We start from the raw sequence: 12767 nt of genomic DNA on the forward strand, positions 1-12767 counted from the left end.
GCACATAACTCAGATATTATGCAGAGCTGATTGTTGGACTAATCACCGTCATGTTCGATCGTAGCTTTGCCTCTCTGTTTTGTTCAAAATGAGTAAAAAGCTACCAGTTAAGCATGTAAATATTGCCTGGCTGAACGATCTGTCAATTGTCAAACAATTTTCAACACAGCTAACTACTGTTTTAGAAACTCTTCCACTAATCAGTGATGACTTATCTGCCAAATGGGTATCCTTGTGTGACACAATCTATAACACCACTGTGGATTGTGCTAAGTATACAAAATGCCATCATGCAGAATAGTTTGACAATCATAATTCTGAAATATTGACTCTTCTTGATGCCAATTAGCAAGCATATTCCATGCTCTTAACTGATCCACTCTCTGGGTCAAAAAGGGTCAGATATAGGATAGGTTGCAGTATGCACCAAAGCAAATTCCACCAAATGCAAAATATGTGGTTTAACTGTAAAGCAGAGGAATTACAGGCCCTTCCTGATCAACATGATTCCAAAGATTTCTATGATGCCGTTAAAGCTGTGTATGGCCCTACCCCACCTCCCGGCATCACTAACAAGTGCTGTTGGTGAATTTCTCATCACAGATCGTACTGCTGTCCACCAATCGTGGCATCAATATTTTAGTGAACTACTTAATCATTCACCTGCTGTTTCTGATGAGTCGCTGGATAATACCTGTAAACTGTTCACATCTACTGCACTTGCAGATCTACCTCACAGGCTGAGGTGTTGAAGGCTGTTCAAGTAATGAAAAATAATAAATCCCCTGATCCCGATGCCATTCCAGCTGAGGTTTTCAAACACGGAGGAAATCTTGTGATTGACAAGCTCTTTGAATATTTTTTACATGTCTGGCTTCAAGAAATTATACCACAACAACTGAAAGATGCCAACATCTTCACTATTTACAAGCATAAAGCCTCAAACAGTGACTGTGGTAACTACAATGGTATCTCTCTGTGGCTGGCAAGATTCTTGAATGGATCTTCTTGAACCAACTCCTGACCCACATCATTGCTAATGTTCTATCTGAGTCAAACTGCAGCTTTTTGTGCTCAGCAGAGCATTGAAGACATAATTTTCATCATTCAACAATTACAGGAAAAATGTCACAAACAGCACCCACCTTTGTACATCAAGTTTCTCGGCCTAACTAAGGTATTCAATACAGTCAACCATGCTGCCCTCTGGCAATCGCTCGCTAAATTTGGGTGTCCAGGCAAATTTATTAACATCATTCAACAATTCCATAAAGGCACAGCTGGAAGAGTTAGTGCTGATGGTAAACTAACAGACCCATTTCCAATCACAAATGGGATGAAGCAGGGATGTGACCTTGCGCCTAGCTTTTTTGGTCTATTCTTTGCTGAGATGCTAGAGGAAGCCCTTTGTGGTGCTTCAAATGGCATCTTTATACACTTCCGCACTGGTAAGCTCTTTTTTCTTTCCCACCTACAGTTGTAGAAGCACTGATCCAGGAACTGCTCTTTGCTGCTGACTCGGCATCGATGAAGAACTATAAGCAGAACTATAAGATCGTACAAACCACTTTGCTGCAACAGCTCCTAATTTTGGCTTCACCATCAGCTGACCGAAAACCAAGCATATGTATCAGCCATCTCCTCAACAACTTTACCAAGACCTGTCAATAAGCCTGGGAGGTATTGTACTCCAAGCCATCAAACAGTTAACTTATCTTGGCAGCATGTTGAACAACAAAGCAAAAATCAACCACAAAGTAGATGGGTGAATTAAGAAAGCCAGCACCGCATATGGTCGCCTCTATCACCAAATCTGGAAGCAACACAGAATCTGTCAACGGACAAAAATCAAAATCCATAATAGCTGTTGTCCTCAAAACATTGCTTGACAGCTGCAAAACATGGAACTGTTATCAATGACACATTACAAAGCTTCACAGCTTCCATTTGTGCCACTTATGTCAATTGCTTGACATCAAACAGCAGGACTGGGTTTCCAACACTGAAGTCCAGGTGAAAGCTGGTTCAGTCAGCATCAAGTCTCATTTGATCTGCACCTAACTGAGATGGACTGGCCACATAATTTGAATGCCTGAGACCCATTTATCAAAACAAGTCTTATATTCTGAATTAAAATCCAGCAATTGTAAGCATGGAGGGCGGATGAAATGCTTCAAAGACACGCTGAAAGAAAATCTGAGCAAAATGAAAATTTCTGACTCAATCTTTGAGCAACTGGCCATTGATCATATTGCATGGTGCCACACCAAACGGGTGGGTGTCCACGACTTTGAGAAGCACTGTGTGGAGCAGCTGGAAGCATAGCACCAGGCATGGAAACAACATGCAGCTCAATCAACACAACTAGGCAAAGGGCTCTGTGGCCACCGAATAAACATTGTTCTTCCCAAATTGGTTTATAGAGTCACTCAAAGACCCATTAGTACAAACTACGATTGTCATTGTCATCTTCGAAATTGGGGTGACCAACATCAGTTACAGCAAAATCGTAAAAAGACAGCTATCACGCAGGACAGAGACGGTGCTTCTTCCTAGGACTCTAGGCCCGATTTAGCAAGGTACTTTTGAAGTCGATGAGACTACTCACATGCCTAAACTTAAGTGCCTTGGCTGAACTGGGGATGAACAGCAAAACCAACAAGAATTATGTCAAGTTCAGTCTGTTGCTGTTTGGGCAGAGAAAGGGATTTAAAGGCTTGTCTATGTGGGAAAATTGACAGCAGCACTACAGTGGTACAGTATAATTATATGGAAGCAGAGTAATTATACCAGAAGTCACTTTTATGCCAGAAAAGAGTGTCCCCACAGAGAGTTATACCAGCCTAGCTAAGGTGGTATAATTATACAGCGATAGCTCTGATGGTCAATTTTCCCATGTAGAGAAGCCATAAGCGTTCACAAGGAAGGAGAATCCAACAGAGTTGAGGAAGAGTGAAGTAACAGATACTGTTCTCCCTTCAAAGCAACCAAAAGGCTCTTTGCCTGGGATGGAGAGAAGGAGAATGGCAATTTTCAGAGGCTTATAGTACTCAGCCAATCTGGATGCATTTTTATGGAACCAGCAAAAAGAATTTCTCTGATGCCAGGACCAAATTGTCTGCCAAATTTTAAGTTCCTGCTCCAAACCCTGAAAGTATTAGAGCTCTTCAAAATACAGTTAGGAAAAAATTTCAACACTGGAAAAACAACCTGTATTTCCCTAACCTCATTCTCAGTAATGTGTACCGTTACTGCTGAAACTTCCTCAAAAATTCAGCCTGAGGCAATGAACACATATAGAAAATGTTAACCTGAAATGGTTAAAGTTTTGGGAAGTTTTGAATAACTGGTAATTGGAGAAAGCTTTTAGATTTATTCAATGCTTATTACAATGAGCAATAGCCATTCAATGATTTGTAACCAAAAAAGACATATAGGAAAATTATTAATGAGTGGCTACATATACTGCTGGGCAAACCACAATAAATAGTACATAATATAGATCATATATCAATAACGCATACTGTTCTCCATCCAGCTAGAGCTGCTACATATAATACGCCTACATGAATTCTGCAAGGTAGATTGCAGCTTCCTGCTGATGCACAGCATTCTTTTACACAGAACTGTTAAGATAAATATTCCAATCATGGAGGTCCACTTTTCCAGTAGTTAAAACATGGAATTAGGAATCAGAGCTTCTTTTCCAGGCTCTACCTAGTTGTTCTTTTTCAGTCTGGGCAAGTTACTTAATGTTGCTGTCCATCAGTTTCCCCACAGTTAATTATTGTTCCTACTGGTGAAACAACTTGGAAATGCACTTCTCCATTCTCACATGTACTGCCTCCTCTGCACTGATACCTAGATACTATAGAGATTGGTGCATTAGAAATACCAAAAAGCTTGTCTAGAGTCAAGTATTTGCATCAGTATAATTACATTGATATAGTAGACAGTGCACCAGTGCAAAATGGGGCTTTTGCTGGTTCAATTCATACTTGTAATTTACTGGGAAAAAATTTACTGCACCCATTCAGTGCATCTACACTGGGGGATTGTATCAGTGTAGCTACACCAATGAAAAACAATCGCAACACCATAGATTGGGCTTTATACAGATACGACCTCCTCTACATTATCATTACTACTAGAAGTCTGCTCCACTTCATGGTGACTGATAAACATCAAGCAGAAGGAAAAATGGTCCCTCTTACTGGCAGCCAGTAATAAATGAGATGTCCTGAAAGTAACAAAATCTGACAGATATAAGGACGTACAAATGTATTTATTTAGTAAGGGCTTGTCTATACTTACAACGCTGCAGCTGCACTGGTGTAGCACTTAGTGAAGATTTTACCTATGCCAATAGAAGAGTTTCTCCTGTCGGTGTAGGTACTCCAGCTACCCGAGGGGCAGTAGCTATGTCAGTGGGAGAAGTCCTACCATCAACATAGCACTTTCTACACCGGGGGTTAAGTCAGTATAACTACTTCGCTCAGGGGTGTGGGTATTCCACATCCCTGAACAACATAGTGTTACCAACATAAGTTTGTAGTGTAGACCAGAGCTAAGAGGAGGTATATCAACAGCAGAGCAATCTTTTCTGGTCCAGTTCACCAAGAGTATATAACATGTGGCCATACTTTTCAAGGTCTAATAATTTTAGGATTTCTCACTTCTGTTTATCAAGATGTGCCTATCAGGCTGCATTTCCCATGCATTTTTAATACAAGTCATTCACTTCTGCAAAAATGCAACCTTAAGAACATGGGAATGATCACTTTAGATCAAACTAATGTATTCCTGTTCATCTGCTATCCTGGCTCCAGCAATGAACGTATTTCAAAAGAAGGTAGAAATCCATCCAACAACACATCTGGTCATTGTGTACAGTGCTGAACCTGTGAGAAAAGGGAGTTTTGAAAAAACAACTTCTTCTACAGATAATGCACTGACAACTTGGAGCAGGTGGCTTAACACCACATTACACTATTTGTTTTAACAACAAATACTCAAAACTGCCCTCATTTATTAAACTGCTCCTATGCCACCTTACTGAGCCTGTTATCACTCTCTCCACTGCCCCAGTTTCCCCTTCTGGGCACCTCAAGTACTTGCAAAGGCTTTCACATGTCCAGAAATAACCCTTCTCTGTGTCTGGTTTATTAACAGAGTTCAAAAGGAAAATAAAACTTCCAGCTGGAGCTTTACTTTAGCCAACTTGTTCTCCACACGTCAGCCTCTCTAGCCAGAATTGGCTCCTGTCTTGATGACCTGGCCCTCTGCACACATCTCTCTAGAATCCTACCCCTTCCAGGGTACCACTGTCCTTATCAACCATCGAACAGTATCTTCACCTCAGTTTCAAACTGGGCTCAGCCCCTGCTTCTTGAGGGTCCGTCTTCTCACCTCAAGTTTCATTTTAGCCCAGCTAAATAGCCCTTCCTGAGCGTCTCTCCCTGCCCTTTATTAAGCAGCAACTCCCAAAGCTTCCTGGAATCTTTTCTCTCTCTGGAGACAGGGCCAGCTCTAAGTTTTTTGCCACCCCAAGATAAAAAAAAAGAAAAAGAAAAAAGGATGTCCGGAATGCCGCCCCTGGAAAAGTGCCGCCCCAAGAACGTGCTTGCCTTGCTGGTGCCTACAGCCGGTCCTGTCTGGAGAGGACCCAAGGCTTCTTCTCCCCTCAGCCTTCTGGCCTCTGACATCTACCCACCCTCCACAAGGTTTAGCCACACAACCCTTCTGTCCTGTGGTATTACTCATTCCCTCACCTGGAGAAATGAGTTAAGTTTGTCACAGGTGAGGCTAGGACCCAACACCCCTTAAAAAAGACCAGCCTCCCTCTGACACACACAACTTACTCTAGTTCACACATCACAGGGTTTGGGCCATATTCTACTCTGTCACACTGGAGTAAACCCACAATAACTCTACTGATACCAGTTAAGTCACTCCTGATTTTTTTTTTTTTTTTAACAGCGTCACAGAAAAATTAAAGCCATTTAAGGTTTAAGTTATGACACAGAAGAAAGTATTTGGCCCATGCACCGTACATTTAAACTGAAATCCCTTGCTGAATGTCAAAAGTACCAGCTATAGCAGGCCACGATGTACATATATGCAGAGCTAACATAGCTGGGCCGCAGAAAATTTTGTTAGGGCACACAGCAAATGAACCAGCGCACCACAGGCACCCATATCTCATTCACTGTGCATTTTATTCCTATGGACTTCCAGGTGAGGTGAACATTGTTTTTCACATAAAATATAAAACCACACCCCTTTTTCCGAAATCTCAGAAGCATGTGGCATCTTGAAACACTGTCATTTTTCTATATTTTTATTAATTTCATTGTCATAATGGCCCAATATTTTTTAAAAACTTTTAAATTTACATGGAGGGTTTCTGTTTTTCAGAGGATGGTATTTGTAGCTATTTTTGAATTCTATATAAACATCCAAAAATCAGGGGTTTTGGGGGCGCTCTCTCTCTTTGTGTATACACATAGTACTGCTTCAAACAGTACTATGTTAAAGCCGACTAGGGAACCTTTAGTGAGCACAAACAGGGTCTATATGGACGAATTAACGTGCAACATGTTTGCATGCTTTAGAAATCACACCCTCCCAATCCACATTACTGCTTCTTGTAGACAAGCCCTTAGATACAAACTAGGGAGCGGGGACATTGTCTATATAAACAAACTGCACTGGGAAAAGGGTGACTTCAACATGACTGAGTAACCGTTTCCAGTATTCTTCCAGTGTTTATTGGATAAACACCAATTTTTATTTTATTTTTGTATTGAGGGTGTTTTATCACTGAAAACCTAAAATAAGAAGCCCTATTTATATAGAAAGGGGTTTTTTTGTTTGTTTTTTTGATAGGGTTCTCAAGCATTTTCATAGTATGGAGCACGTGAGGTCTGCAACCTGTATGCCATCTTTGACTTGGACCTCTCTTTCAGTCCTCACATTAAGTTTTGTCTAAATCTTGCCAATTCTTTCTGCATAACATCGTTAAGACACAGCCTTACTTACCCATCAAACTCTGATACAAAGTCCCATCTTGCATCTTGATTACTGCAACACCTCTCTAGCCTTGACAAATGCAATCTTTCCTCGCTCGTATCCATTCAGAATGCTTCTGCAAAGATCATTTTCCTAGCCCATTGCTCTCTCCATGTCACCCCTCTCTTTGCAACTCTCCACTGGCTCCCCCTTTTCTATTATCACAAACATAAGCTACTTGTCTTTGCTTCAGGGCCTTTTACAGTCATCTCTATTCACTATTGAGATGTTGAAGCTTGCCTCCAATCAGCACACGATGCCAGCCTCCATCACCCATATGTTACATTTTCAAGCAAGCACCTTCATGCTTTCGCCCATGTTACCCCTCATACTTGGGAGGCATGTCCCATAAACAATTGCAAAGCTACCTTCAAATCCTTCCTCAAAACTCTCCATTGCTATTATACCTACAAAAGACCTGATAACAGGCTGCACTGCCTATCACCACTATTGTCTCAGTGTTTCCATGTATTCCCCCATCTGTCATCTCTTGTTTTATGCTTAGATTGTAAGCTCCTTGTTGCAGGGACCATCCCTTAATTTTGTGTGTACAAGACCTAGCATAATGGGGCCCTGGTCCATGACAAGATCTCCCAGGCACTATGGTATTACACATAATCAGTCATAACAATCATCTTAAAATTGCCACAGATTGCCTTGTGAATCATCTTGTCAGAAACCAGGGCCTGCTAGCTGACCTGCAGCTGAACATCCTGAACAATCAGACTCCTGATTTGCTGAGAGCCATCACAAGTGTTCTCTTAAACTCAGCAGCAGCACTAGGCCAGTGGCTGCTCAGTGCTTACACCCACAGCTGCGATCACTCCTGTTCCTGCCTTGTTCCTGTGTCCTGCTCCAGTCCACTCCAGCCCTGCTTCTTCCTTACTTAGTTCCTAACTCCGGCTCTGACTCTTGATTCTGTTCCTCGCCTCTGACTGCTGGGCCTGATCGCCACTGCTCCAAACACTAGACCTGACCACGCATGTTCCCCAGTTTGTAGTACATCTCCCCTCCCATGTGAAATCACAGTATCTCTGACAACTACAGCTATACCTAGAAAAGTAACATTAGAAAAGTACTGAGTGTATTTATAGATGTCTTTTAATGTGATATAGGAAACGGAAGCAAGGAAGATAATCTAGCACAGTTAGAAAAGCCATCATTTTGCTTGTTAACTGAGAAAATGTGGACCCTATTATGCCATTTGTACAGCTGTTATTCAGAGTAGAATCACAGTATGCAATTTATTGTGTCTCAGTTACTGAAGATCAAATCTGTTCAGTCTACAAGTGCAAAGATTCCAACCCCCCCCCCCCCGCCCCAAATAAACATCCCAACTGCCAACCCTGCTAAGTCAAACTGATCCGAGGGTAAAACTGGCTCGTTTCTAGCTAACAATCAACAATAAAGCCTCTACAAATGGAACTTAGTTAACAATTCTATTGATTATGCAAGAACCACAAAAGAATCTAGCTTATTCTTCCAGACATTAATTGGTTTTGTACAGTAAAAGGTTTTAGGCAGTGACAAGCAAACCCACCTCTAAATACACTTGGCGCGGAGATCTGTTGAGTAATAGGATGTGTTTTTGACAGTCACATTTGAAAAAAATCAGTGTGAGGTTGAGAATATAAGAGACATTATACCACAGATGTAATGTCTAACTCCTCATGCAACAGCACATGCCTCCATAAAGAAGAGATTATGCTCCCTTTCCCTTCATCCATTCAAGAAAATATGCCCCTTTCGCAAATCACAGTAAATGCTTCACACCCCTCATGCAGCCTAAATAAGACGGTATATTATAGTGCCCTCAACTCCCAATCACATACATATATATCCCCCCTTTGGCTTCACAAATCTCACAATAGCTGTGGAAAATACAGGCTAAACCCTGGAAAGTAATTCTGTTTTCAACTCTCCGAGGTTCTCAAACTTCTCTCAGTGGCAACTCTGGTCCATCTGAGAGGAGGGTATCATTGTCCCTCAATAATACATCTCCACCCCAAGTTCACATGGATCAGACTAATGATAGTAGGTCCAACCCAACTTCTACGGGTAACCCAGTCCTCTCTTTTATTCCACAATCTGATGCTCCCTAGTCTCCTAGATTCTATCCTATCATAAATATTTCTACAGCACCATTCATTTTAGCATTTAGATGTGAAACTTACAGGTATGACAGCTGCCCTGGTAAAGTCCCTGCACTGGTGGCACATATGGGTTACATTAGCACTATCTCCTGACCCCCCCAAAAAATCTAGATTCACACTTCCTCTCATGAGTACGGGGAGGCTCACTCCAGCCCCTGCAGGTAGCCAAAAAACACATGGTTCTCAGGCTCCTCTGCAACCAAAAGTCCTCAGATTCAAAAAACTCAGAGCATGACAATAGCCATACTCCCCACATCCTCCTGGACTTACAGCGAGGTTGGGATCCCTGTAAGAAACAATGGTACTCCCCTCCCCTCAGCTCCGATTAGTATTTTTGTCAGCCCCCAAGTAACCATGGATCTTTATCCAGCATCTCCAGACTCAGCTACAGCTGTGCCACCCAGAACTTGCAGTGGCATCTCTGGCCCGCAGAATCTCCCCATACCCGCTGAGCTTACACTATGGTGACACCTCAGCCCTGCAGTTCCCATGGCTCCCAACCTCCCTGCACTCACAAAGGTTGCATGGCTCCCCTTGTCTCCCCACATTCAGAGCGAGCAGTGACAGCTCTACCCTCGCCATGCTGATAGCACCCCAGTCCTCTAGACTCTCAGAGCAGACAGTGGCAGCCCTAGGTCTCCACTGACCCTGTATTCAGAGCTCACCAGGGTGGTATTTCCCCCCCCCCCCCGCTCAACTCCATGCTCACTGTGCCCCCAGCACTCAGCTGGCAGTGGCAACCCCAAGCCACCCCATCCCTCCCACACTCAGAGTGGGCAGTAGCAGCCCCACAGCACCCCATCACCCCTACACACACAGAGCAAGGAGTTGCAGTCCCATCCCCACAGCTCCCCCACGACCGCTACACTCACAGGACAGGCAGCAGCAACCTTGGACCACCAGCACCCCATCCATCTTCTCCCCTGCATTCACTGATCTTACAGTAGTAGACCCCTCCTCTCCCCTCGCACTGCCAGAGAGGGCACTGTCAGCCTCAGCCCCCCTCCCCCCATCTCCATGTCTCCCATCCCCCCCCGCCCCGCACGGACAAAGCTGGCAGTGGCCTCCCATCTCCATAGCTCCCACCCCCTCCGCACGGACAGAGCGGGCAGTGGCCCCCCATCTCCAGGGCTCCCATCCCCCCCACACGGACAGAGCGGGCAGTGGTCCCCCATCTCCAGGGCTCCCATCCCCCCCCACATGGACAGAGCACGCAGTGGCCCCCCCCCCATCCCCAGGGCTGCCATCCCCCCACCCCCCTCGCACGGACAGAGCGGGCAGTGGCCCCCCCATCCCCAGGGCTGCCATCCCCCCCCTCGCACGGACAGAGCGGGCAGTGGCCCTCCACCTCCAGGGCTCCCATCCCCCCCCACATGGACAGAGCGGGCAGTGGCCCCCCCATCCCCAGGGCTGCCATCCCCCCTCGCACGGACAGAGCAGGCAGTGGCCCTCCACCTCCAGGGCTCCCATCCCCCCCCACATGGACAGAGCGGGCAGTGGCCCCCCCATCCCCAGGGCTGCCATCCCCCCACCCCCCTCGCACGGACAGAGCGGGCAGTGGCCCCCCCCATCCCCAGGGCTGCCATCCCCCCACCCCCCTCGCACGGACAGAGCGGGCAGTGGCCCCCCATCTCCAGGGCTCCCATCCCCCCCACACGGACAGAGCGGGCAGTGGTCCCCCATCTCCAGGGCTCCCATCCCCCCCCACATGGACAGAGCACGCAGTGGCCCCCCCCATCCCCAGGGCTGCCATCCCCCCACCCCCCTCGCACGGACAGAGCGGGCAGTGGCCCCCCCATCCCCAGGGCTGCCATCCCCCCCCTCGCACGGACAGAGCGGGCAGTGGCCCTCCATCTCCAGGGCTCCCATCCCCCCCCACATGGACAGAGCGGGCAGTGGCCCCCCCATCCCCAGGGCTGCCATCCCCCCACCCCCCTCGCACGGACAGAGCGGGCAGTGGCCCCCCCCATCCCCAGGGCTGCCATCCCCCCACCCCCCTCGCACGGACAGAGCGGGCAGTGGCCCCCCCATCCCCAGGGCTGCCATCCCCCCCACCCCCCTCGCACGGACAGAGCGGGCAGTGGCCCCCCCCATTCCCAGGGCTGCCATCCCCCCCCCCTCGCACGGACAGAGCGGGCAGTGGCCCCCCCCATTCCCAGGGCTGCCATCCCCCCCACCCCCCTCGCACGGACAGAGCGGGCAGTGGCCCCCCCCATTCCCAGGGCTGCCATCCCCCCCCCCTCGCACGGACAGAGCGGGCAGTGGCCCCCCCCATTCCCAGGGCTGCCATCCCCCCCCCCCCCCTCGCACGGACAGAGCGGGCAGTGGCCCCCCCCATTCCCAGGGCTGCCATCCCCCCCCCCCTCGCACGGACAGAGCGGGCAGTGGCCCCCCCCATTCCCAGGGCTGCCATCCCCCCCCCCTCGCACGGACAGAGCGGGCAGTGGCCCCCCCCATTCCCAGGGCTGCCATCCCCCCCCCCCCCTCGCACGGACAGAGCGGGCAGTGGCCCCCCCCATTCCCAGGGCTGCCATCCCCCCCCCCCCCTCGCACGGACAGAGCGGGCAGTGGCCCTCCACCTCCAGGGCTCCCATCCCCCCGCACGGACAGAGCGGGCAGTGCCCCCCCCATCTCCCCGGCTCCCATCCCCCCGCGCACAGACACCGCAGGCCCCCCCCATCCCCGCACGGACACCGCGGGCCCCCCATCTCCAGGGCTCCCCGCACGGACGCCGCGGGCCCCCCATCTCCAGGGCTCCCCGCACGGACACCGCGGGCCCCCCGGCCCGCCGCACTCACAGAGCTCGCAGTAGCGGTGGCAGCCCCGGCCCAGCCCCTGCAGGTAGCGCTGCAGCACGTCGGTGAGGAGGTCGCAGGCCGAGATTTGCACCGAGTCCCAGCCCAGCGCCTGGCAGACCTGAGCCACCGACACCCGCAGCAGACACCGCGAGTAGCTCTCGCACATCCCGGCCGGCTCAGCGCGGCCTGGGCCCGGAGCCCGCCATGGCCCGGGGGTGGGGGCGGGGGATGGGGGGAGGCTCACGCGCAGGCCGTGGCGCCCGCCGCCGCCAACGCCGCCATCTTGGGGTCGCGCCGAGTCCCAGCCGGCCGGGACCAGACCGCGCCGCTCCAGCGCCGAGCGCGTCGATGGGGCGGGCGGTCTATCGATTGCTCCGGCCTCCAGCGGGGCCTAGCGGGCCTGGCTCTGGAGGGGAAAGAGAGGAGCTGGGGGGGAGAGACAGAGGAGTCTGGGGAGGTCAGCAGGGGGGGAGGAGATGGCGGAAAGGGGAGAGAAAAATGGGGTCGCGGGAAAGGTTTGGAAACATGAGGGGAGAGGAATTAACAGCCTGAGATTAAACTGGGAAAATACCCTTTGTTTGGGAGTGAGCAGACAGTGGGGTGGGATGGGGGGAAGAGCCCTGGGGAGCCCTGGTAGAAGAGGCCCCTGGAGAAGACAATGGAGAGGGAAGTTTGCCATACCAAAGAAGGCTGCAGAAAGGGCTAGCGCACCTGGAGGATGTCAGTGCAACCTTCGCATGGCGCG

General features: G+C 48.9%; 1 protein-coding gene across 1 annotated transcript in view; it reads right to left on the reverse strand.

The window, feature by feature from the left end:
* TAF3 (TATA-box binding protein associated factor 3) overlaps positions 1–12285 on the reverse strand; it is a 141367-nt gene extending 129082 nt beyond the window's left edge. Inside the window, exon 1 of the mRNA XM_048836639.2 lies at positions 12023–12285. Within this exon, the coding sequence (XP_048692596.1) occupies positions 12023–12188 (166 nt within the window). The 5' untranslated portion in view covers positions 12189–12285. The remainder of the gene's footprint in view (positions 1–12022) is intronic.
* Between the last annotated feature and the right edge of the window lie 482 nt (positions 12286–12767).

This window comes from Caretta caretta, chromosome 1 (genome assembly GCF_965140235.1).
Source record: "Caretta caretta isolate rCarCar2 chromosome 1, rCarCar1.hap1, whole genome shotgun sequence".
Taxonomy (NCBI): Eukaryota; Metazoa; Chordata; order Testudines; family Cheloniidae; genus Caretta; species Caretta caretta.